General features: G+C 44.2%; 2 protein-coding genes and 2 non-coding genes across 4 annotated transcripts in view; all 4 read left to right on the top strand.

Annotated features, from left to right (window-relative positions):
- Nucleotides 1-4,247: 4,247 nt before the first annotated feature.
- Nucleotides 4,248-4,319, top strand: TRNAC-GCA (transfer RNA cysteine (anticodon GCA)). Its single transcript has one exon. It is a non-coding gene; the product is annotated as a tRNA-Cys (tRNA).
- Nucleotides 4,320-11,802: 7,483 nt separating this feature from the next.
- RPL23 (ribosomal protein L23) lies at nucleotides 11,803-21,302 on the top strand. The gene is made up of 5 exons (XM_006155867.3): nucleotides 11,803-11,929; nucleotides 12,389-12,472; nucleotides 12,776-12,904; nucleotides 18,931-19,044; nucleotides 21,148-21,302. The coding sequence occupies exons 1-5, from the start codon at nucleotides 11,917-11,919 to the stop codon at nucleotides 21,228-21,230; spliced, it is 423 nt and encodes a 140-aa protein (XP_006155929.1). The 5' UTR covers nucleotides 11,803-11,916; the 3' UTR covers nucleotides 21,231-21,302.
- Nucleotides 12,504-12,638, top strand: LOC114009158 (small nucleolar RNA SNORA21). The gene has a single exon (XR_003550623.1). It is a non-coding gene; the product is annotated as a small nucleolar RNA SNORA21 (small nucleolar RNA).
- A 2,554-nt stretch (nucleotides 21,303-23,856) lies between the features above and the next one.
- SPMAP1 (sperm microtubule associated protein 1) overlaps nucleotides 23,857-26,246 on the top strand; it is a 3,885-nt gene continuing 1,495 nt past the window's right edge. The window contains exon 1 of the mRNA XM_027774780.1: nucleotides 23,857-24,202. Coding sequence (XP_027630581.1) covers nucleotides 23,941-24,202 — 262 coding nt within the window. The 5' untranslated portion in view covers nucleotides 23,857-23,940. The remainder of the gene's footprint in view (nucleotides 24,203-26,246) is intronic.

The raw sequence follows: 26,246 nt of genomic DNA, 5'->3' as shown, positions 1-26,246 counted from the left end.
ACTGGGCTGTGGCATTATTCAGAGGACTAGGATTTCATCTACCCCACATGGGAACACTGGAGGAATGCAGACTAGACAGCCATGGCAGAGAAGACATAGCACTGCCTGGGTCAATGGCTTAGAGAAGGATCAGGAATGATTTTTCCCTTTTTCTGTCCACCGCTGAGTGGATGGTGGTGTGGTTTCCTAAAATTTAAAAAGGAAGGGGGGCCAGCCGGTGGCATAGTGGTTAAGCCACTGCAGTTTGAATCCCAGACCTGGTGGCTTGAAACTCATGCCCGGTGCATGGGTGTGCTCATGTGCCCCAAAATCCCGAGAGGAGAATGGAAGACAAGGCGTTGTAGCCATTCCCCCCCTACTCCCCACCCCCCGTCTTTCCAGTGAGTGCATATATTCTAGTAAAAATTGCTCAAAAAAAAAAAAAAAAAAGGAAGGCATAGAAGAAAATCACTGGGGAAGGGTTAGGTAAATTTAGAAAAAAAGTTTCTTTTTACAAAAAGTAATAAATTACAGTCATGGGCCTGTCCTCATGGACTTGATAGCCTAGTATCAGGGTTGACATGTTAAGTTTGAAGTGGATGGATATTATAGAAGAAGGATATTCTATAATAGATATTATAGAAGAAATGGATATTATAGATAGTATTCTACAAAATCAGGAGAGCCACCTGATTTTTTTTAATTTTGGGGGGGAGAGATTTTCACTATAGGGCGCATGCGCTCGCCAGACAGACAGAGAGAGACACAGAGACAGAAAGCGAGAAATCATCCCCCAGGGGGGATAGCCACGCCACAATCCCTTCTCCTCCATTCTCCTCTTGGGATCTTGGGCACGCATGCACACACGCCCTGGTGTGAGTTTTAAGCCATCGGGTCCAGGACGCGAACCGCGGTCGACTACTTGGGAGTCCAGCGACATAGCCATTATGCACGCTAACTGCTGGTTCCTGAGCCACTTGATTTTAAAGGGGAGAGGTTCGGGCTGGAACTATGCTTTTGGTCGTTGTCAATGTATAGATGATAGGTGATGAAAGATTTAGTTTGATCTCCAATGGTTAAATTTTCAGGAATTTTTTAAAAGTTGGTTGACGTGGAGCCAGCAGGTGGGGTAGTGGTTAAGGTGCTGGACTCCTTCATGGTCGACCCCAATTCGACTCCTGGACTCAGTGGCTTGAAACGTACAGGGCACATGTGCACGTGTGCCCAAAATCCTTAGAGGAGAATGAAGGAGAAGGGATTGTGGCGTGGCCATCCCGCAGGGGGTAATTTTTCACTTCTCTCTCACTCATGGAAGAAATAAACAACATAATTTTTTCTTTTTTTTTTATACTTATAAAAATATGTCTTGGGGCCAGCAAGTAGTATGGTAGTTAAAGGTGCTAGATTCCCACATGGCCAACCGCGGTTCAAGTACAAGACCTGGCCGTTTACTTTCTCCCTTTTCCTCTCTCTCTCTCTTAGACTCTCTCTGGTCAAATTAAAAAATAATAATAAATGGAATTAAATAAATTAATAGTTTAAATACATATATGTTTTAATTGTTTTATTTAACTTTATTTATTATTACTATTATTTTCTGGTTTGATCAGAGAGAGAAAGAGAGGGAAACTGAGAAAGCAGGCTGCCAGGTCCAGGGCTTGAACTGCAGTTAGCCACATGGGAGTCCAGCACCCTTAACCACCTCGTCACCTGATGGCCCAAAATAAACAATTATTTTAAAAAATTACTTATTTGGGACCAGCAGTTAGCATAATGGCTATGTTGCTGGACTCCCACATAGTCAACTGTGGTTTGCATCCTGGACCCGGTGGCTTAAAACTCACACCAGGCGTGTGTGCATGCGTGCCCAAGATCCAGAGAGGAGAATGGAGGAGAAGGGATTGCGGCGTGGCCATCCCCCCTGGGGGGTGATTTCTGGCTTTCTGTCTCTGTGTCTCTCTCTGTCTGTCTGGCGAGCGCACGCACCCTATAGCGAAAACCTCTCAAAAAAAAAAAAAGAAAAAAAGAAAAGAAAAGAAAGGAAGAAAAAAAAATTACTTATTTAATTTTATTATTATTATTTTACTTGACCAGGAAAAGACAGAGAAAGTGAGAAAGCAAGCTGCCAGATCCAGGACTGTGAATCACAGCCGGCCATGTGGGAGTTCAGTGCTTTAACCAACACACCACCTGCCGGCCCTGAGATGAATGTATTTTCATCACAGAAATTGACAAATATTACAGTCAGGTTCCTCAGAGTGGGTTGTTTGCGATGTTATCAACACTGCACCACATCTGATTCTGATTTCTTCAAAAAGGAAGAGGCAAGTTCTTCAGCTAGGAGAGTGAGGAGGAAAGATAAAGTATGGAAGGTTCGAGACAGCAGAGAGTACATGAGAGAGCCATTTGGGAGAGTGAGAAAGCGTGTGTATTTGGGCAGTGGTGTAATATGCTAGGCAGAGAGCTCGTTTGAGATCAGACACAAACTTGGTGCGTTTTCTTCACACTTAGCTGCTTATCTGGAGGTTTGGTGTAGCCCCAGAGCTGAGTTTAATGAGGTTGTAGTTTGGCTGGCAAGTATAATCTGGGCTTACAGTGAACCATGCACTGCGCCAGGTACTTTAGGGAATACAAAAAATAATACGACGTGATTCCTGCCCTCAAGGAACTTACAGTCTGGGTTGGAAAAACAAGGTATTCTTCAAGGAGCAGGCAGGTAGTATGGTGGTTTGGACTTCCACATGGTTGACTGAGGTTCAAGTCCCAGACCTAGCAGCTTACTTTCTCTCTTTCTCTCTCTCTCTGGTCAAATTAAAATAATAATAATGAATAAAATTAAATAAAAGAATTTACACACACACATACATATATATTCTCCAAGGGGAAAAAACTACCTGATATTAGAGAAAGCAAATGAAGGGAATAGTAGAAATTTGGAGATAGGGGAGCCGGCAGGTGGTGTGGTGGTTAAGGTGCTGGACACTCCCACATGGCCAATCACAGTTTGAGTCCTGGACCCTGTGACTTGTTTTCTCACTTCCCCTCTCTTTCTATGTCTCTCTGGTAAAATTAAAATAAATGAATGAGGGACCAGTGGGTGGTGTGGTGGTTAAGGTGTTGGACACTCCCACATGGTGGACCACAGTTCAAATCCCGGATCTGACAGCTTGCTTCTTCACTTCCCCTCTCTCTTGCTCTCTCTGCATGTGTGTCTATTTCTGGTCAAATTAAATAAATGAATGAATAAATTAAAAAATTAAATAAATATATATTTTAAAGTGAATGAATAAATAAATTTAAATAAATAATTATTTTTAAAAAAGATATTTGGAGATAGGTAGTTTATGATCACAGGAATGAAATCCGATTATTTCACGTTCTTAAAAATTGAAAATGAGAAATAGCTGAGCAGGTGATCACAGATATGTAGGAGGAAACCTGCTGGTATTTGAAGGAGCCAGGAGAGAGGAAGTGATCAAAGATAGTGGAGAATATGGAGACCCTGGTGGCAAGTCTGGCCTGGAAGCAGAAAGGGCAAGGGAAGCACTTTTTGTGGACAAAATACCAGGCCAGGGATTCATTGCAGTTCAGGGAGAATAGAAATTAAACTTGAAGAATTCCCAGATGCCAGAGGTAAAAAAAGAGGTGTAGTGATGAAAGAGAAGAATCCCATAGTACACACCCACAGGACTTTTATTAAAAAATAATTATTTATTTAACTTTATTTATTTAAAGAATTATTTTAATTTTGTTCACACATTCATTTATTTTAATTTGAACCAAGAAAACCACAGAGAGTTAGAAAGTGAGAAAGCAAGCCACCAGGTTTGGGACTCAAACCATAGTCAGCCATATAGGAGTGTCCAGCACCTTAACCACTATGCCAGCTGCTGGTCCTACAGTTATTTATTTTTAATTTGACCAGAGAGGGACAGAGTGAAAGACAGAAGGAAAGTGAGAAAGCAAGCCTCCAGGTCTGGGATCTGGACTGCGGTCGGCCATGTGGGAGTCCAGTGCCCTTAACCACCACTCCACCGGCCAGTCCCCCCACCCACAGGATTTTTGAGCCTGGGTTAGAGCTGGCTTCTCCCTTTTCTCCCATCACATGGCTGGTGTATTGTTTGTGAAATCTTTTCTTGGTTTTTCAGTCTCACTCCCCAGGAATCTGGAATAGTTTACCATAGATACCAAAGAACTATCAATCACTGGAGGCAGTAACTGGTCAGTAAACATAATAATAAAGCTGTAATCCCTGTGCTTTAGCCAGAGGGGGTATAGCTCAGGGGTAGAGCATTTGACTGCAGATCAAGAGGTCCCTGGTTCAAATCCGGGTGCCCCCTATTAGCTTCACTTTTAAAATGGCAGAAACAAGGAAAAGAAACTAAGGTTCCCCTTTCTTCAATATCTCTTTCACATATACATCTTCCTGATATCCAAATCAACATGTAAATAAGGGAATTACTATACAATATGATGTCTGTGAAAACTGGAACATTTTCTGAATTACTGTGTGTGTCAAAGTCTGGGAACCATTAGGTAACCTCTCTGGTCTGTATGTGAAGAACCATTTTTATAATGATACTAAGACATGATTTGATTGTTTCACTCCTCTTTCATGAGTATACAGTGGAGCTTTCCAGAGATTACACGACGTGTGATATCACAACAGTTTAGATGTGGAGAGACCAGCAGATGGTGTAATGGTTATATCTCTGGACTCCCATACAATCTACTGTGGTTCGAGTCCAGACCCAATGACTTAAAACTCATAGCAGATGGGGTTGGCAGGTGGTGTGGTGGATAAAGGTGCTGAATTCCTACATGGTCAACCTCAGCTCGGGTCCTGGAGTTGGCAGCTTGCTTTCTTGCTTTCCCTTGCTCTCTCTCCCTCTGTCTGTGTCAGGTCAAATTGAAAAGTATTAATAACAAGTGGAAAAAAAAATTTTTTTTTGAGAGGTTTTCGCTATAGGGCGCTTGTGCTCACCAGACAGATAGAGAGAGACAGAGAGACAGAAAGCGAGAAATCATCCCCCAGGGGGGATGGTCACGCCACAATCCCTTCTCCTCCATTCTCCTCTCTGGATCTTGGGCACGCATGAACACGCGCCCGACTTGAGTTTTAAGCCACCGGGTCTGGGACGCGAACTGCGGTTGACTACGTGGGAATCCAGCGACATAGCCATCATGCTAAGTGCTGGTCCCACAAGTGGAAAATTAAAAAAAAGAAAGAAAGAAAGAAAGAAAATAACAAGTGGAATTAAATAAATAAATAAATACAGCTTAAAAAAAAACTCACACGGTGATTTCTCACTTCCTGTCTTTCTGTCTCTTCAGTGAACACACATGTCCTATAGCAAAAATCTCTCTAAAAAAATAAATAGGGGGAACCAGCAGTTAGCATAATGGCTATGTCGCTGGACTCCCACGTAGTTGATCGTGGTTCGCGTCTCGGACCCCGTGGCCGTGGCTTAAAACTCACGCCGGGCGCGTGTGCGTGCGTGCCCAAGATCCTGAGAGGAGAATGGAGAAGAAGGGATTGTGGCGTGACCATCCCCCCTGGGGGGTGATTTCTCGCTTTCTGTCTCTATGTCTCTCTCTGTCTGTCTGGCGAGCGCACACGCCCTATAGCAAAAATCTCTCAAATAAATAAATAAATAAATAGGGACAAGCAGATGGCATAATAGTTATTATCTAAAAATGGATTAATAGTGAAATATTTTTCAATTTTAATCTCTAATGTAGTAAGTGTCCATAAAAACAGCTTCTATAGGGATGGCAGGTGATGTTAAAAGATCTGGACTCCCACAATTCTCTTTTTTAAATTAATTAATTGACTTAATATTTAAATTTGACCAGAGAGAGACAGAGTGAGAGCGAGAGAGAGAGAGAGAGTGAGAAAGCAAGCCACCAGGTCCGGAACTCGAGCTGTGGCTGGCCGTGTGGAAGACCAACACCCGTAACCACCATGCCACCTGCTGGTCCAATAAAACAACTCTTTAAAGAAAATATAAAAAGAAATAGCTTGTATAGGGGCCAGCAGGTGGTGTGGTGGATAAGGGCGCTGGATTCCCACATGGCCAACCATGGTTCAGGTCCTGGACCTGGTGGCTTGCTTTCTCACTTTCCCTTTCTCTCTCTCTCTCTCTCGTCAAATAAAGAAAAAAAAATAAGAATAACAAATGGAAATAAATAAATAATTCTTTAAAAAAAAAAAAAAAGAAATAGCTTGTATAAACAAAAATTCTTTGAGACCCTTAATAACGTAAGAGTGAAAAGGGGTCTAAGATGAAAAGATTTGAGATCCACTGCGAGTAAAGAGGTGACTCAAGGGAGCGAATGCCAAGACTGTGTGATGGCACAGGGAAGGGATGACACTGAGCGGCGTTTTGAAGAACACGTCACAGATAAAGCAGGAGAAGGCGCACAGAGAGCAGGAAGTGGGAAACTGGAGATATGTCCAGCATCCCATGCAGTTTGGTGTTGCTGGAACATGACGAGCAATTTCAATGAGCTTCAATTTTCTGGTGTATTACTCCTAACCCTATGGTAAAAGTAATGCATTATCCATTTAAATGCCCCCATTTCTGACCCAAGCTAGGAGACTGGAAAAATAAATTCATGATAGTCCCAAGTAAATATGGGAAGCTATAGCAGTGAGGAAACCTAAGACTTCCAAGAAAAGTTTCTTTTTTTGTTTGTTTGTTTGTTTCCCCAAAAGATTTTTCTATTAGATACATGTACTCATCAGAGAGATGACAGAGAGACAGAAAGCAAGAAATCACCCCTCTGGGGATGGCCAGACCCCACATGCATTTAAAGCAGGTCTAAGGATTCAAACCATAGCCCACTACATGAGAATCCACTGACATAACCATTACACCAACTGCTGGTTCTGCCAGGTCCAAGTCTTGAACCACTGTTAGCCACATGGGAGTCCAACACCTAACCACTACACCTCCTGCTGGGCCCTCCAGGAAAAGCTTTAAGTGGAAGGCCTCTAATCCTACCTGGATACCTGGATAGTAATTTTCTGTGGATTTCTCTGCTTGAGTCCAAACCATGCAAAAAACCTTTGAAGATTGGGCTACCGGTAACCCATATGCAGCAGTAAATCCTATAGGATGGATACAGGGGCTATATCAATAATGGTGAAAGCAAATCAAGGACCAGAAATCCCAAGCAGTTTGGTGTTGCTGGAGTGTGAAGTGTAACAGGCGAGGTGGCAGATGAGGCCCGGGAGGAGATAGGTCAGCCTGGGAAGACTTCAGTGTTATAGGAAGAAGCTTAAACTTCCTTCTCTAAGCTCTAGAGTTGCCAGTGTAGGTTTAAGAAGGGGGAATTATGGTCAGACCCAGTAGAGGCGGTTGCAATAGCTTTATACCAAGTGCAGACCTTAGGAGGCATGGAAAGAAACATTTAGGAAATAGAGACAAGTCAACAGATCTTGGCAACTAGCTTTGGGAGCCTGGGAGAAGTGCAGAACCAATTTTATCCTGTTTTCTGGTTGAGACACTGGTGGTATCAACCAAAAAAACTCTTCCTCCCACAGCTTCTTCATCTTGGTTGATGGCAATGTCAGACTCAAAGCCCTGGAGACATTTTGATTCGTCTTTCTTTCATGCTCCACATGTTGTTGGTTCTATACCCAAAATACATAATCTAACTACTAGATTGTCAGAAGTCATGATGCATTTTTGCATAGAAAAATACATCACAATTTTCCTGACAACCCAATATATTACATTACTTCAATCACTAGCATTCTAGTCCAAACCACTACCATTCTTTATTATTATTATTTTTTAATATATAGGGCATATACACTCACTGGAGACAGAGAGAAAGAGAGAAATCACCCCTTGGGGGATGGTCATGCCACGATCCCTTCTCTTCCATCCATTCTCTTCTCAGGATTTTTGGCATGCACACACATGTGCCCAGTGTGTTTTTTTGTTTGTTTGTTTTCAGTTTTATTTATGCATTTATTTATTCATTTTAATTTGACCAGAGAGGGACAGAGAGAGAAAGTGAGAAAGGAAGTTGCCAGGACCAGGACTCAAACCGCAGTCCGCCATGTGGGAGTCCAACGCTCTTAACACCATGCCACCTGCCAGTCCCCCAGTGTGTTTTCCAGACCACTAGGTCTGGGACCCAGATTCTTCAGTCAACCATGTGGGATCCAGTTGCCCTAACCATCATACTAATTGGCTGGCCCTTTTATTATTTTTTTTAAAGTTTCTTTCTTTGGTGCATATGACATAGAGATACCCTTAACATGGTCTTTTTTTTTTTTTTTGGAGAGGTTTTCACCAGACAGACAGAGAGAGACAGAGAGACAGAAAGCGAGAAATCACCCTCCAGAGGGGATGGTCATGCCGCAATCCCTTCTCCTCTATTCTCCTCTCGGGATCTTGGGCACACACGCACACGCGCCCGGCGTGAGTTTTAAGCCACCGGGTCCGGGATGCGAACCGCGGTCGACTACGTGGGAGTCTAGCGACATAGCTATTATGCTAACTGCTGGTTCCCAGCCATGATTTTTCTGACATATGAGACCATGTCTCTCCTCTGCCTAACATAGGGCAATGGTTCTCCATTTCACTCAGTAAACGTCCATAGTGGTTTGGTTCCATTGCTTCTGATCTCATCTCCAGCTACTCTTCCCTTCATTTACCTGCCCAGTTGCTCCTGGATACCTTCCTGTTCTCATTCCATTCAGGGACATGGACTGCATTAGGGCTGTCATAACTGATGGCTATCTAGACCTCTCTGACCCCGAGAGCTGTATTCCTAACTTTCTCACCTTCGAATCTTTGCTTTGATGTCAACTTCAATGAAGCCTACACTGATTTTTTTTTCCTTTTTTTTTTTTTTAGCTAGAGAGCGAGTGCCGCTGTGGGGCAGGGAAAAAAAAGTTGTTAGAGCGAGTGCCGCTGTGGGGCAGGGAAAAAAGTTGAATATTTATTTACTTATAATTATTATTTATTTTGAGGAACCAGCTGATGGTGCAGGGGTTACATCACTGGACTCCCACATGTCTGACTGTGGTTCCAGTCCTGGAACCATGGCTTGAAATTCATGCTGAGCATGTGTGATTACCTGCCCAAGATTTTGCAAGGAGATTACAGAAGGGATTGAGGTGTGGCCATCCTCACTAGGGGGGTGATTAATTTCTCCCTTTCTGTCTTTCTCTCTCTGATGAACTTACGCATCCTATAGCAAAAATCTCTCTCTAGGAGCCGGCAGGTGTCATGGTGGTTAAGGGTGCTGAGCTCCCACATGGCTGACTACAGTTCAAGTCCTGGACCTAGTGGCTTGCTTTCTCACTTTCCCTCTCTCTCACTCTGTCCCTCTCTGGTCAAATTAAAATAAATAAATAAATAAGGTTAAATAAATAATCCTAAAAAAAAAAAAATCTCTCTAAAAAAATAATTATTTATTTCAGGCCAGCAGGTGGCCTAGTGGTTGAGGTGTTGGATTTCCATGCCTTGGGAGTCCTGGACCTGGCAGCTTGAAAATACAACAGGCAAATGTGTGTGCGTGCCCCAAATCCTGAAAGGAAAAGGCACTGCAGTGTAGCCATCCCCCCTGGTGGGGGTGTGTGATTTCTCACTTTCTGTCTCTCTGGTCAACCAACACGCCCTATAGCAAAAAAAAAAAAAACTCTCAAAATTGTTTTCTAACTTAATTCTTTTTTTAAAATTATTTTATTCAACTTCATTTATTTATTTATTTATTTAAATTTGACTAGAGAGAGATAGCATGAGAGAGAGGAAGAGAGAAAGTGAGAAAGCAAGCCACCAGGTTCGAGACTTGAACCACAGTCAGCCATGTGGGAGTCCAGCGTCCTTAACCACCATGCCACCTGCTGGCCCCTCTAACTTAATTCTTATTCATTATTATTATTTAATTTTCTGCAGGGCACATGTGCTTACCAGAGAGAGAGAGAAAGTGAGAAAGTAAAGTGTCAGGTCTGGGGCTCAAACCATAGTCAGCCATGTGGGAGTCCAGAACCTTAAGCACCTTAACGACTACACTGCCTCTCCAACAGAAAGAAGTTTATTTTTTTTATTTTTTTTATTTAACTGTTCAAACAATTTGCCTACAAAATTTTATTTTTTTCCTAAATAGCACTTTTTTTTTTTTTTTAGAAATTTTTTGCATGTGCTCGCCAGAGGAAGAGAGACAGACAGAAAGCAAGAAATCATCCCCTAGGGGAGATGGCCACACAACAATCCCTTCTTCATTCTCCTCTCAGGATTTTGGGCACACACGCACCAGCCAGGCCTGGTGTTAAGTTTTGTGCCTTTTTTTTTTTTTTTTTTTTTTTGACTACAGGGTATGTGCACTTGCTGGAGAGCCATGGCACAATTCTTTCTCCTCTTGGGATGTCAGGCATGCACACTTGTCTGGTTTAAGCTATGTAGTCAGGGACTCTAACTGCAGTCAACTGCGTGGGAGTCTAGTGACGTAACCATTATACCACCTGCTGGCCCTGAGATGTGCATGTTTTATTTTGATTTTTTAAATAATTATTTTATTTAACTTTATTTCTTTTAATTTGACTAGATAGGGAAGGAGGGAGGGAGGGAGGGAGGAGGAGAGAGAGAGAGAGCGAGCAAGCGAGTGAGCGAGCAAGCAAGCTACCAGGTCCAGGACTCGAACTGCAGTCGGCCACGTAGAGGGTCCAGCACCCTCAACCACCATGCCACCTGCCAGTCCCATGAGAGAAATATTTTTGACAGGTTGTCACATTGTGGTTCTTCCTGCTTCAGCTTCCCAGGCAACCAGGATTACAGATGCTACATTGCCAGGTCTGCTAGAAACCCAACCAGGGATCAACCAGGGCCTCCCATGTAGCCTCAGCCATATAGCACAGTGACACCTGCCACCTGTGCCATGATGGCTGGCATATTTGTTTTCTTGATTGCCATCTGCCCCCAGTCCTAATCCCTTTTGCTGTTTTAATTTTTCATAATACTTACCTCCACCTAACATGTCTCCTGAAACTTATTTATTTTATCCACTGTTTAGTGTCTAATAACAGTCTCCACCTCTACCTCAGCAGAATATAAGTTTCCTAAGGACAAGAATGATCAGTTTTGTTCCTGGACGCATGCCCTGGGCAGAATCTGGCATAAAGTAGGTGTTCAATAACTATCTGAATGAATGTACTGAACGAAGGGAAAACGCCAAAATGAGGCTGGGAGGTGGAGGAGCTTGAAGCTGTGAAAGGGATAATAAGACAATATACTAAATTCAGTACAGAATGGTACGGAACCAAGCACACACAGAGGAAATGATCTGCAACGCTATCACAGCACTTAACAATTGTACCCAATTCTGGGACCAGCGGGTGATCTGGTGGTTATAAAGTGCTGGACTCATATGGCTAACCATAGTTCGACTTAGACCGGGTGGCTGACTTTCTTTCTTTCTCTCTCTCGCTGTCTTCCTCTAGTGAATAAATAATAGGTAATTATTTTCTTTAAAAAAAAAATCGTACCCAATTCTAATGAAACTGGTTACTACTCACTCAGCCCTGTTCCTTGGCGGTCCCTACGCAACGCGAAACGAATTTTAATTATTTCTGAATCATTTGCGTCCACAGAAGTGCCTGGCACGCACATACTAAGTAATCAAAAGAGGTTGATGGGTAAACTAACCAGTCAATGTCCTCAACTATAAATATTTTCGAGCTCGCAGGGAGGAGACTCCGTCCTCCTTTTATTTCTTCAAACACTTCCCGTCACCGCTCACTCGGCAGCGAGGGATTGAGCCGATGTCCTGGACTCATTACGTCATAAAACAGCGTCCTGGGAAAGGAGCCGGATTTAACAAAGTCTCGGTCACGTGACCAGAGTGGGCGGAGCTCCTAAGGTCATATCCCAGTGTTCTTTGGACGTACTTCCTTTCTGTCTTTTTCCGGCGTTCAAGATGTCGAAGCGAGGTGAGGCTTTAGGCTTTAAGAGTATCCTCCGCCATCTGTCGCGCGGCGGCTTTCGGCCTCGCCGGGAGTGGCATCCCTGGGCAACTGGGAGTTGAGCTGGCGGGATCCCCACGCCATTTTAGACCGAGTCGAGCGAGGTCACTCCGCGAATATCTGATGTGGTTGGAGATCGGCCTGTGCGGTCTCCCACCTTGCAGAAGGAACTGCTTGTTGTAAAAGTTGGAGTCGTTCAAGCTCCTTAGTGTCGACATACAGATGGTAATAGTGAGGCGTCAGCTGTTTTCCGTGAGGACCGGGTGGCGCGCAGAGAGGGTTTAAGTGGAATTCTAGAGGAAAAGAAATGTGTGGTCTTCCGAAGCACGTTCGACGAGCTTACGGGTTGAGAGTGTTGAGGAGAACCCCGAGTCGTGTCTAGACAGTGCTTTCTCAATCCCGTTTACCTTTTCTTTCTACCCGCAGGACGTGGCGGGTCCTCCGGGGCAAAGTTCCGGATTTCCCTGGGTCTTCCAGTAGGCGCTGTGATCAACTGTGCTGACAATACAGGTGAAGCCTTTGACTGCTGTCTGCTACACTCCCCTTTTTAAAAGCACTCAGTGGGCCTTTGCAAATGACCCACTGAGCCGTCAAGAAAGGGCAGAGTAAAAACACCACTTTTGGGTGAAGTGGCAGCGTGTTGTGTTGTTTTGCTTCAATCCGTGGTGTGACAAGGTGTTCTACCTTGGCATTTAGCTGGCCAGTGTGCAGAGGGAGACGCTTTGGAAATGTTTAGAAAATGTTGCATCCCTGGAATGGCTTAGTAAGTTCTCGCCCCCCAAAAATGTGGTTTTGATTTTCATCCTTACATAGGAGCCAAAAATCTGTATATCATCTCTGTGAAGGGGATCAAGGGACGGCTGAACAGGCTTCCTGCTGCTGGCGTGGGTGACATGGTGATGGCCACGGTCAAGAAAGGCAAACCAGAGCTCAGGAAGAAAGGTGAGTGGACATCAAGTCCTCCTTTTCATATGTTGGGTAACTGAGGGACTTAATCCCCATATTGGGTATTGGGACAATAATTTTACATTTCTTCAAGGCCTTTGAAAGCTTGCTGTCTTTAGAGAGACAGTGTGAGTGTGACATACGTATCTGAAAACTGAGGTTCTGCTGTCTTAGGACTCATCTTGTCACTTGCTACATTCTTGGTTGGCTTCTAGTGTAAGCTGAGGCCACTTCCCCAGCTCAGTTCATCAGACACTTGTGGACTGTACCTGTATCCGTAGAAGTGAAACCCCTGCCTATCCTGGAATTTACTGGCCACATTTGCTGGATGCTGGACTCCTTTCGATTCTTGAATTCCTGCTCCAACCTTGGCTTCTTCCAGCCTCAGGTCCTTTGTCCTTGTTGTGCTCTTGCTGGGATACTCTAAGCCACTCATCTTCAGCTTCCGTGATTACTGACGCTTCTTCCTCTGTCCAGGTGGAAATTTGTGGCATTTAGAGTCGTCCCTGCTTAAAGCTCCGTGAAAGGCAGTCTTCAGTTTATTGCTTATTTTTGGGCCAGATACATACATTAGTATGTATGTATGTACATGTATATGTATATCATATGTAGTGAACATAGTATATGTTTTGATGGGTGGCTTAGAGCTAGACCAGCTGAGATCACGGCTTTTTTAAAAAAAAAAATTACTTATTCATTCATTTATTATTATTATTATTATTTTATTTGAACAGAGGGAGGCAGAGAGAGAGTGAGAAAGCAAGCCACCAGGTCTATGACTTGAACTGTGGTCAGCCATGTGGGAGTGTCCAGCATCTTAACCACCACACCACTTGCTTGTTCCCGAAATCACAGCTTTAATATTTATGTTATCTGGGGCTGGCTGGTGGTGTGGTGATTATGGGCACTAGACTCCCACATGGCCAACAATGATTTGAGTCCTGGATCTGGTGGCTTTCTCTCTCTGTCCCTCTCTGATCAAATTAAATAAAGTAAAATACTTCTTAAAAAGATTTATGTCATCCTGGGTGAGTTCGTTTTTTGTTTGTTTTATTTTTATTTTTGTTTTGCTATATAGGGCTTGTGGGCTCACCAGAGAGAGGCAGGTGAGAAATTACAGAAAGTGAGATGGCCATACCGCAATCCCTTCTCCATTCTTCTCTTGGTGATTTTGGGTGTGCGTGTGCACACACCCCTTCCCTCCCCCCAGCCTGAGTTTTAAGCTGCTGTGTCCAGGATTCAAACTGGGGTCGACTCTGCGGGAGTCCAGCAATGTAACTATCACACCATCTGCTGGTCCCTGGAATTACTGCCTTGAAAGGAAACACTTTCTAGGAGGTTGGGAGACCCCGGTGATAACCGAGTATGTAGAGCATCACATGCTAGCAAGCCCTGCACTTGGCAAGCACAGAATGCCAGGTGGTGCTTTAAGGTAGGTTCGTTCTTTCTTTCTTTTAAGAATTAGTCTATTTAACTTACTTTTTTAAATTTATTCATTCATTTATTTTAATTTGACAAGTGAGAGACACAGAGAGAAAGAGGGAAAGTGAGAAAGCAAGCCTCTAGGTCCGGTACTCAAACCATGGTCAGCCATGGAGGAGCATCCAGCACCTTTACCACCATGCCACCTGCTGGTCAATATTTACTTATTTTAATTTGGTCAGAGAGAGAGCAATAAAGTGAGAAAGCAAGCTGCCAGGTCCAGGACTTGAACCACAGTTGGCCATGTGGAATCCAGCACCCTTAACCATGACGCCACCTGCTGACCCCAAGGCAGGTTCTTATAGACGATACTAACTCAAGATTGTGGACCTTGGGGCCAGCAGATGGTGTAGTAGTTATGTTGTTGAACTCCCACACGACCAGCCACAGTTCGAGTCTGGACCTGGTGGCATCAAAATCACGACAATGGAGAAGGGGTTATGGTGTGGCCATATCTCTGGGGGGGGTGGTGGTGATTTCTCACCTTCCCTCTCTCTGTCTGTCTCTGGTGAGCACACCAAGAACCTGCCTGCTGCTTAATCGCAGGCTGCCCTCTGAAGTCTTATCACTGGGTGTATGAATTAACAGCCAAGGCATTAGAGCACTTCTCACTAGTAATGATTTGTCTTACTTTAGCTATTCAGTACACTTTTTTTGGGGGGGAGAAGTTTTTGCTATAGGGCTCGTGTGCTCACCAGAAAGACAGAGAGATAGACAGCAAGAAATCACCTCCCTGGGGGATGGCCATGCCTCAATCCCTTCTCCACTCTCGTCTTGTCAGGATCTTGGGCACACACACACCCAGTGTGAGTTCAAGCAAGCTACTGGGTTTAGGACTCAAACCGCGGTCAATACATAGGAGTCCAGTGACATAGGCATTACTCTAACTGCTGGTCCCGAATTATTTTAATTTTAAAATACATTTACTTTAATTTTGATGGGGTGGGAGTAACAAAGCAAGCCACCAGGTTCAGAACTCAAACTGATTGGCCGTATGGGAGTGTCCAGTGCCTTAACCCCCACGCTACCTGCTGGCCCCTCACTGAACTTTTAAAAATATAAATATATATTTCATTTATTTGTTTATTTAGAGAGATTTTTGCTATAGGGCGTATGCACTCACTGGAGAGACAGATAGCAGGAAATAACCTCCCAGGGGGAAGGGCCACACTGTGATCCCTTCTCCATTCTTCTCCTGGTATCTTGGGCATGAACGCCTGGTGTGAGTTTAAGCCACCAGGTCCAGAACTCGAACCATGTGGGAGTCCAGCAACATAACCACCATGCCATTTTTAAATTTATTATTTTGTTTGCTATGGTAAGCATGCATTCACCAAAGAGAGGCAAACAGAGAAAGAGCAAGAAGGAAAGTGAGAAAGCAATCCACCAGGTCTGGGACTTGAAGCATGGTTAGCCATGTGGGAGTCCAGCATCTTAATCACTGCACCACCTGCCAGCCCCTTACTTGTTTTAAGAGAGCTTTATGGTATAGGGCATATGTGCTTACTGGAGAGAGAGGGCGACAACGAGAAATATTCTCCCAAGGAGGTGGTCACACTACATTCCCTTCTCCATTCTCCTTTCAGCATTTTGGGCACACATGCATATTGGCCTGGCATGGGTTTCAAGCCACTGGGTCTTGGGACTCAAACCATAGTCAACTATGTGGAAGTCCAGCAACATAACCATTATGCCATCTGCTTGTCCCTATTTCATTTTATTAAGTTCACTATAGGGTATGTGTATTCACCAGAGAGAAAAAGAGGAAAGTGAGAAAGCAAGCTACCAGGTCTGGGACTCGAACTGTGGTTGGCCATGTGGGAATCTGGTGCCTAAAGTACCACACTATGTGTTGGCAGTGCACCTTAATTCAGTGGCTGAACTTTTCCTCCTGGGCATCTTAGCCTGTCCCTCCAGCTGGACGTCTTGCTCTCTTGGAGAAGTCTTAGCCATTCCTTTGTCTTCCAGAATGAGTGTGATGTGATGAGTTTGTTATCCTGTGTGCCTGCATCCACCCCGTCACACACACCCCTCTCAGTAGCTTGTAGCCTTTGACCAAACATTTTTGTTCACCTTAGAATACCCACTTGGGGGCTTGGTAGCACTGGTGGTGATTACGCATCAATGAATCCATGTGTTAACTGGGATGTACCCTCTCTTCTTAGAACACTCCCTGAGTCTGACTAGTGGCCTAGGGAGCTGTCAGTGAAGAGCATAGCAAAGGGCCATTACTTTATATGGCAGCAGGGTGGACTGTTGGTCTTACTGGTAGAAAAGACCAGACAACATCATCATCATTATTTTGGAGAGGTTTTTGCTATAGGGCGTGTGTGCTTGCCAGACAGAGCAGAAAGCAAGAAATCACCCCCAAGGGGGGATGGCCACGCCGTAATTCCTTCTCCATTCTCTCAGGATCTTGGGCACATATGCACACGCGTCCAGTGTGAATTTTAAGTCACTGGGTCCAGGACTCAAACCGCAGTCGACTACATGGGAGTCCAGCGACATAGCCATTATGCTAACTGCTGGTCCCACAACATTATTATTTTTAAATTTTTGCTATAAGGCAGAGAAAGAGTACATGCCACCAGCTCCAGGACTTGAATTTTCTACTAATGCCATCTTTGGTCCTTGTTTCTGCTTAAATGAATATGTCCCTTTACCTGGTGCTGATATTTAACAAGTACGGAATGTGAAAAGGGGGCAGGACTAGTTTAGGATTTGTGGCCTTACTACTTATTGCACGAATGAGAAATAAATGGTTTATGAGTAGATGGGATCCTCTTAGTTAATAATTACTGCTTCTCAGTGTGCCCCATTGTTAACTTGATCATGTGCTGCCTACTTAACAGATTTGTGTAGGGCTTGTGTCAAGGATTCTCAGGCTCACTGTCCTGTGTTTCTGGTGTTTGCACCTTGAATGTGGAACTGTAACTGTTACCTCTGCTACTCCAAAAAGATGAACTTGCTCAAGGTTTCCAAGCTAGTATCAGTCAAGATTTTAACCCAGGTGTGTCTGGCTCAAATCATTGTTTTCAAGCATTACTGTGTGGTGATGCTTCACGTTGAAGGTGTGAAGTGTCCTTTTCACTTCAGTGTAGGTAACTGGAAAACAGTTCATCAAAAAGTTAGAGGGCCAGCTCTAGCCTGGTGGCTAGGGAGCCAGATCCCATGTGGCCCAGCCAAGGTTCTAATGCCTTCTTTGTCTCTGTCTCTGAAAAGTGCATGTGGCCTCTAGCAGTTTTTTTTTTTAAAAAAGGTTAAACATAGACATATGCAATAAATATGAGTTGAATTTTAATTGCCCAGCTCTTAGACCTTCAAGAAATAATTTTTTAAAATTTTATTACTATTTTTTTTCTTAGAGAAATTTTGCTGTAGGGCATGTATGCTTGCCAGGGAGACCGAGAGTCTCCCAGGGGGGATGACCATGCTACAATCTCTTCTCCAGTCTCCCCTCAGGATTTTAGACACACACACACACACACACACACACACACACCCGGTGTGCATTTTTAAGCCACCAGGTCTGGGACTTGAACCGTGATTGACTACATGGGAGTCCAGCGATGTAACCATTATGCCATCTGCTGGTCCCAGTTTTTTTTTTTTAAGTTTTGCCATAGAGGGTGCCTGTGCTCACTGGAAAGAGACAGGGAAAGTGAGAGGTCCCCCCCCCACCCCACCCCCCAAAAAGGGGGGGGTGGCCATGCTGCATTCCCTACCTTTGCATTCTCCTCTTATTTTTGTCATGCACAAGCACCTGGTGTGATTTTTCAATATGCCAGGTCTAGGTCTCAAGCCATAGTTGGCCTTTCATGTTTTTGTTTTTGTTTCTTTAATATTTATTTATTTATTTCCATTTGTTATTGTTGGTTTTTTTTTTTTTTTCTTTTATTTGGGAGAGAGAGAGAGAGAAAGGGAAAGTGAGAGAGCAAGCCACCAGGTCCGGGACTTGAACCATACATAGTTGGCCATGTGGGAATCCAGCACCCCTATCCACCACACCACCTGCTGGCCCCTGGCCTTTCATGTTTTATGTCTTTTGCAAAAATGAACTTGTCTGCTTTTTCCTGTTTTGTCGCAAATAACTTCCACTTACACAGTTACAGACATAGAAATCACGTTCAGTGGTTGCAGAGGATTTCATTATTTGCATATGCAGGTATTGGGCAAGTTCCAAGTTTTTGCTCTATTAAAAGAATATACATGCTCTATATTAGAAAAGCGTGGGTAAGGTGGAATGGTCATGGTCTCTGGGACATAATTCAGTTGGAGCTCAAAGATTGTATATATGCACATTAGCAGTAACACATTTTATTTGGGTAAATTGTAGGTGAGCTAATTCTTTTTAAGTACAGATTTATGCTTGTAAGAAAATGCTGTCAGTTTTGACTTTAGTGTTTGTATTGTCTCTCACACTTGTTTTTAGAAAGTGAAAAGTTAATGAGTATACGTTCTGTCCAGGGGTTCAAACTGCTTTTATGGTAGCACTGAGACTTGCCAGACACATGATGACTGCTTTCCTCTTTTTCCCTTAGTGCATCCAGCAGTGGTAATTCGACAACGAAAGTCATACCGGAGAAAAGATGGCGTATTTCTTTATTTTGAAGATAATGCAGGGGTCATAGTAAACAATAAAGGTGAAATGAAAGGTAAGAAAGCAATCCAGGGACCAGTGTTGCAGCAGTAAAATGTGATGCCCTCTTCAGATGGTGCCGCGTGGGATGGCTCCTGGTCCAAATTGGAAGGCCTCCCTGAGTATATCTGACCAAGATCAGGGCTGGCATGTGATGAAAACAGGTGGCCTGTAGACACATGCAGAAACGCTTCTGTAAGCTACCCTAGCAGGGCTGTTAAGATCTACATATGAAAGCAGTATCTGCCTGCTGTCAATGGTTATCTTCCTGTTGTTGATACCCAATGCCCAAGATATAGTATCTGCCTAATCAGACTGTCCCCAAAAAAAGATCAGAGACATTTTATGGCACCAGTCATTTTCCTGTCCTAAGACGACTTACATAAAAAAACAACTGGCTTTGCATCCTGATTCCTCTTCCCCTCTTCTCTTTGCATTTCACTTCCTTCTTCCCCGTTCCCTTTGCATCCCATTTTCACATTCCCTAATTTTCTGCAACAATTAAAAAAGTAACGATTAATAGCAGACAAATACTGGTTTCATATGTAAATGTTTCTCAATAGCCCTATTAAAATAAATTATCAAAGCACATTTCTGGCAGGTGGCACTGTGGTTAAGGTGCTGGACACTTCCACATGGCTCACTGTGGTTCAAGTCCTGGACCTGGTGGCTGGCTTTCTCACTTTCTCTTTGTTTCTGGTCAAATTAAAATGAATGAATGAGTGAATAAAGTTAAATAATTCTTTTTTAAAAAAAATGCTTCTGTATGTGTCTAAAAGTCACGTAGTTTCAAACTGCTCTCCACAGTGGAGGGTTTAACATTACATCAGGACCATCTTGGATTTTTTTGTTTGTTTTGGTTGGTTTAGGTTTTTATTTTTGCCATAGGGTGTGTGTTCTCACCAAAGAGAGAGAAAGTGACCAGCAGTTGGCGTAATGGCTATGTCGCTGGACTCCCATGTAGTTGACCACAGTTCGAGTCCTAGACTCTGTGGCAAAGAAAGTGACTAGTCACTGGGAAGGGGGAGATGGACATGTCACAACCCTTCTCTATTCTCCTTGGGAACTCTGTACAGGCACACACATGTGCCTGGAGATTCTCATACCACAGGGTTTTCTGGGACTCAAACCACAGTTGGCCATGTGGAGTCCAGCACCCTAACCAAATCACACCCCCACCTTGGGAGTTTGTTTTCATTTTAATAGAGGTTTTTTGCCATGGGGAGTGGACACTCACCAGAGACAGAAAGCAAGAAATCATCCCCCAGGTGGCCTGGCCATCCTGCAGTCCCTTCTCCATTCTCCTCTCAGGATTTTGGGCATGCATGCACATGAGCCCAGTGTGAATTTTAAGCCACTGAGTCTGCGACTTAACCACTGTCAACTACATGGGAGACCATCAACTTAACCATTATGTCATCTATTGGGCCCCACCTTGGGAGATTTTAATCTCATTCATGGGACCAGTAAATTCACTTCAAGAAAAATAAGTTTATGGGGGCTGGCTCCATGGTCTGATGGTTAAGACAGCCAGGTCTCACATGGCTGACCATAAGATTGGAGTCCTGGATCTAATAGCTTGAGAAACACTGGACCTATGTATGTGCATGTCCAAATGCCTAAAAGGGACTGAAGAAAAAGGATCAGCTCCATGGCACAGCAGTAATGAAGTACTGAAAAGAGGCCTGAACACACATGGTGACCAGGTCCCCACATGATTAGCCTGACACCAGGGATGGGAGCCTAGTGCCTGAGGGCTCCTGGGCTGAAGAAGTGGATACAAGGGAATGCTGTGTGAGCAGGCCCTGGAGGTTTTTTGTTTTTAAGTTTGCTAGAGTACTCTGGATACTCTGCAGAGAGAGTGGAAGTGAAGTGGCACACCACAATCTCCTCCGCCGTGTTGGTACTCAAGCACACATGCCTGGTGTGTTTTTCCATCTGCCAGGTCTGGGACTCAACCTATGCAGTTGGTCATGTGGGATCTAGCCACCTTCACCACACCATTGGACCAGCCCTAATGAAAATGTAAAAGCTGTCCGTCCATATTGCTCCTTTGGTAGAGGAGGACAAGCAGGGGGCCTCTGATGTCCTAACCCATCCCTTAATTTTCTTCATGCAGGTTCTGCCATCACGGGACCAGTGGCAAAGGAGTGTGCAGATTTGTGGCCCAGGATTGCATCTAATGCTGGCAGCATCGCATGATTTTCCAGTGTGTTTGTAAAAAAAAAAACCCAAAACATTAAAAACTATTTGCTCCCAATGCTTGCCATCCTATTTATTTTCTCTGAATTATTTATTTTTAATTTTATGGTTAGATTTTTTAATTTGACCAGAGAGAGACATGGGGTGGGGGAGTGAGAAAGCAAGCCCCACCAGGTCTGGTACTCAGACTGCTGTTAGCAATGTGGGATTCCAGCACCTTAACCACCATGCTACCTGTTTGTCCCCATCCTGTTCATTTCTACAGTCTGACACTCTTCAACCATTGTCTTTTAAATTTAAACTGGTGTAAACTTTGAAGTTTCTGTAATAAAAAACTTGTGATTGCTATGTTTTCAATTTCTGTTGTAAAAAAAAAGTTACTGGTGGGACCAGCAGATGGCATAATGGCTATGTTGCTAGACTCCCATGTAGTTGACTGATTCAAGTCCTGGACCCAGGGGCTTAAACTCATGCTGGGCATGTGTGTGTGTGTGCCCAAGATCACGAGAAGAGAATGGAGGAGAAGGGATTGCAGTGTGTCCATCTCCCCTGGGGGGTGATTTCTCTCTCTGGTGACCACACATGCCCTATAGCAAAAATCACTTCCAAAAAATGTTACTAGGCTAGCTAGTGCTTAAGATTTAATACTCATTTTAATTCGACCAGAGTGGGGTGGTAGAGAAAGCAAGTTGTCAGGTCCAGAACTCAACTGCTTTCGGCCATGTGTAGCACCCTTAACCATCACGCCACCTGCCAGCCCCTGCCAACTGCAGTTTTGAGTCCCAGACCAAGTGGCTTGAAAAACCCTGCATACCCAAAATCCTGAGGAGACTAGAGAAGGGATCTTGCCATGGCCATCCCCTGTGTGGGGGGGTGACTCTCACTTTCCCTCTCTACCTTTGGTAGTAAGTATGCATATTCTATGGCAAAACCTATTGCTGTAAGAACTTAATCTGTGACAGTTTTGTTCTCATGGTGGAAAATGATTTTAAGTCAGTCCTGCAGGTTGACTTTTTTGAGATTTTTGCTATAGGGCATGTGTGGTCACCAAAGAGTTGAGATTAACAGGAATCACCCCACCCCCACCCCCCAGGGATGGCCACGCTGCAGTCTCTTCTCCATTCTCAGTATCAGGGGCATGCACACTCTGTTAAGTTGCCAGGTCTGAGATTCAAACTGTAGTCCACTGAGAGTCCAGCCATGTAAACATACCATCTGCTGGTCCCAGTACCTGTAGGTTTTTTATTGCTGTCAAATGACTAAGGCCAATGGGTGGAGGGTGCTTAAGGTGGCTGGATCCCACATGGGTGACTGCAGTCCAAATCCCAGACCCTGCAATGAAAATTTATACTGGCATGTGTGTACCTGCTCCAAAACACCTGAGAGGAAAAGGGATTGCATGGCCTACTTCCTCACTTTACTATTTCTGAGGAGGTCACACACCCTATAGCAAGACAAGGTATAAAGAAAATAATCTGTAGTTAAGCAGAGAAAAATCACTGTTCAGGTTTGCTGTATCCATTATACATCAAATTAATTGGAGGGAGGCCAGCAGGTGGCATGGTGAAGGGCACTGGACTCCCACATGGCCGACCACGATTCCAGTCCTGGACCTGGTGGCTTGCCTTCTCACTTTGTCTCCCTCTGGTCAAATTTAAGTAGACAAACAAAATTAAATAAATTATTTATTAAAAAATGAACTGGAGGATAGTTAAGTGTCCACCTGTTTGCTGTTTCAACAGGAGGATGAATGCTAGCTGGTAAAATGAATTGGAATGGAGAGGGGAGACAAGCTCTAATGGACTGGTTGGAAGGCAGGAGACTTGGATTCTGGTTCTGCCTCTACAGCTGACTGGATTTGAGAAACTCTTCTGAGCTTCAACTTAAAGTTCTAAAAGTCAATGGAAAAAAAAATAAAAATAATAATGGCAGGTGTGTGTTTGTGCCCAAAACAATTTCAAGAGAATGGAGAAGGGATTGTAGCATGGCTGTTCCCAGGCCATGTGGGAGTCCAGCTTCTTAGCCATACCACCAGCTGGCTCAAAAAAAAAAAAAAAAAAAAAAAACTTATTTAAAAAAAGATTAGAGGGATCAGCAGTTAGCGTAATGGCTATGTCGCTGGACTCCCATGTAGTCGACCTTGGTTTGGGTCCTGGACCCGGTGGCTTAAACTCACGCCAGGCCACGTGTGCATGCATGCCCAAGATCCTGAGGAGAATGGAGAAGGGGTTGAGACGTGGCCATTCCCCAAGGGGGGTGATTTCTCGCTTTCTATCTCTCTGGCGAGCGCATGAGCCCTATAGCAAAATAAACGAATAAACGAACAAGCAAATACATAAATAAAACAAAGCAAATACATAAATAAAAAACACACGCAGGGCTCCTGTGCGTGCGGGCCAAAGATCCTGAGAGGAGAATGGAGGAGAAGGGATTGCGACGTGGCCATCTCCGCTGGGGGGTGATTTCTCGCTTTCTGTCTCTCTGGCGGTTCTCCCTGAAGCAAGAACCTCTCCAAAAAAAAAAAAAAGATTAGACCAGGGATTAGAAGGTGGCATGGTGGTTAAGGCGCTGGACACTCCCATATGGATGATCACCACGCCACCTGCTGGCCCCAGAAGGGTTCTTGACACCACGTAATAATGCGCAGGGGAGCCCCATCTAGGCCTCTCACCTCCCACTGTAAGTGCTCTCCGAGGCTGCAGTGGTTGGGATGGCGCATTTTTGCGAGTGTCCTCTGCGACTGGAGAAGGGCTTTATCTTAGACGGGGTGGCCGTGAGTACCGTGGCCCGCTCCTATGAGCACCTGAGGCCCAAGCTATGGTCCGCCATTCCGTCCTACAACGCGCAGCTGGACTACCACGCCCGCCGGTACTTCCAGAGCCACGTGGTTCCGCCCATTTTGAGCAAAACTGATCAGGTATCCTTGCACCCAGGAGGGCCTCTCTTCCCACAGAAGCTGCCTTGCGGGCGGGGCTGACGTCTCTGTTTCTCACTTCCCCAAACCCTGGCGTCTCAGTCACCAAGGAAGTGGCCCACTATCCCCTGCTCAGTTTTATAAAAGAAACTCTAGAACCGAAGGGAGGAGGGTGACAGACGTTCAGAGCAAGTCCCCTGAAGTCACAGAATCACTTTCCACCCCCCCCCCAACTTGAAAATAGTGTTTCTGCAGGGCTAAAGCCGGTCTCTCCCAATCTAATTGGTTTCATTGTTCTTTGCGATGTCACAGACCCGCCCTTTGGGGTGACTTCACACCAGAAATTCTCTGAAAACGCGAAAGTCTACATGACCTCAGTAATCAAGACAAAGGGGAACTGTCTGGACTTAGGGAGGAGGCGCTTTCCGGCCTGTGACGTCATCGTTGCGGAGGAGTGGGGCGGGGGTTGGGGACCTTCCTCTCCCAGATCCTGTTGGAATCCTCCCTGGCCAAGTTCCTCTCAGGTCTCAAAGATCCTCATTCTTTTTTTGGATTCTTTTCTTTATTATTATTTTTTAACTTATTTTTGAATTATTTACTTATTTTGTTATTATTTTTTAAAATTTGACCAGAGGGAGAGAGAAAGGGAAAATGAGAAAGGAAACTGCCAGTCCTGGACTCGAACCGCAGTTGACCATGTGGAAATTCAGGGTTGGAATCCTCCCTGGCCAAGTTCCTCTCAGGGATCAAAGATCCTCACTCTTTTTTTGGATTCTTTTCTTTATTTTTATTTTTTAACTTTTTTTTTGAATTATTTACTTATTTTGTTATTATTTTTTAAAATTTGACCAGAGGGAGAGAGAAAGGGAAAATGAGAAAGGAAACTGCCAGTCCTGGACTCGAACCGCAGTTGACCATGTGGAAATTCAGGGCCTTTAACCGCCATACCACCTGCTGGCCCCTTACCCCTTACTTTTTTCAACTCTTTTTCCTCTACCACTGTGTTATGTATATATGGGTTGTGTTGGGAAGGGAAAGATGGGGTTACTTTGAACAAACCTTGCGTGTTTTGAGGTCCTAAGTGTTTGTGTGTGCACACATGTGTGCAGTGCATGTAGATGACGTGCCTCTGGGTGCCTACTCATGTAACTATGACAGGAAGAGCCAGAGTTTGTGGGGGGGAGGGGTCCAGAATTTAAAAACTTGGGGACTAGCAGGTAGCATGCTGGTTAAGACACTGAACATTCCCACATGATCGACCATGGGTCCAGTCCCTAACCTGGTGGCTTGCTTTCTCATTTTCCCTTTCTCTCTGTGTGTCTCTCTCTGGTCAAATTAAAATAAATGAATGAGTAAATAAAGTTAAATAATTATTTAAAAAAATAATTTAAAAGCTTGAGGGACCAGCAGGTGGCATGGTATTTGGGTCACTGAACTGCCTGCCACGTGGTTTGAGTCCCAGACCTGGTAGTTTCAAAATCATGGCAGGCAGGCCTGTGTGCTTGTATGCCCAAAATCTGGGGAGGAGAATGGAGGAGAAGGGATTGGCGAGGCCATATCCCCTAGGGGGGGGTATTTCTCACTTTCCTTCTCACTGTCACTGTCTGCCAGTGCATGGGCCCTATGACAAGAACCTAAAAAGGAAAAAAAAGGAGTTGAAAATAATACGACGTACACGTTTTTCAAAACCATCATGTTCAATTTCTTGTAAGATTTAATTATCAAAGCCATTCATATTTTCATTTAAATAAAGATAATGTGTATTGGGATCAGCAGTGGTGTGATGATTACATTGCTGGACTCCTACGAGGTCAACCACCGTTTGAGTCCCAGACCCAGCGGCTTAAAACTCATGTCAGACCATGTGCGTGTGTGTCCGAAATACCTAGAGGAGAGTGTAGAAGAAGGGATTGTGGCATCATCATTCTCTGTGGGATGTGATTTCTTAGTTTTTGTCTCTGGTGAGTGTATGCACCCTGTAAGAAAAAGTCTCTAAAAAAACAACAAAAAGAGGTTTATTAACTATGCCAGGCCCTCTTTCTGTTCTTTTTTTTTTTTTTTTAATCTTTTTTTTTTTTTTTTTTTTTATTTTTTTTTTTTGG

The sequence above is a fragment of the Tupaia chinensis genome, unplaced genomic scaffold (assembly GCF_000334495.1).
Source record: "Tupaia chinensis unplaced genomic scaffold, TupChi_1.0 Scaffold000477_1, whole genome shotgun sequence".
Lineage (NCBI taxonomy): Eukaryota > Metazoa > Chordata > Mammalia > Scandentia > Tupaiidae > Tupaia > Tupaia belangeri.
The sequence above is the reverse complement of the archived record's forward strand: the minus strand, read 5'-3'. Positions and strand labels throughout refer to the sequence as shown.

What these genes read in the sequence shown, in the direction of transcription:
- RPL23 (XM_006155867.3), top strand. An exon ending in CAACTGTGCTGACAATACAG is followed by an intron (nt 12,473 to 12,775) that starts GTGAAGCCTTTG and finishes ATCCTTACATAG; the next exon opens with GAGCCAAAAATCTGTATATC. An exon ending in CAATAAAGGTGAAATGAAAG is followed by an intron (nt 19,045 to 21,147) that starts GTAAGAAAGCAA and finishes TTCTTCATGCAG; the next exon opens with GTTCTGCCATCACGGGACCA.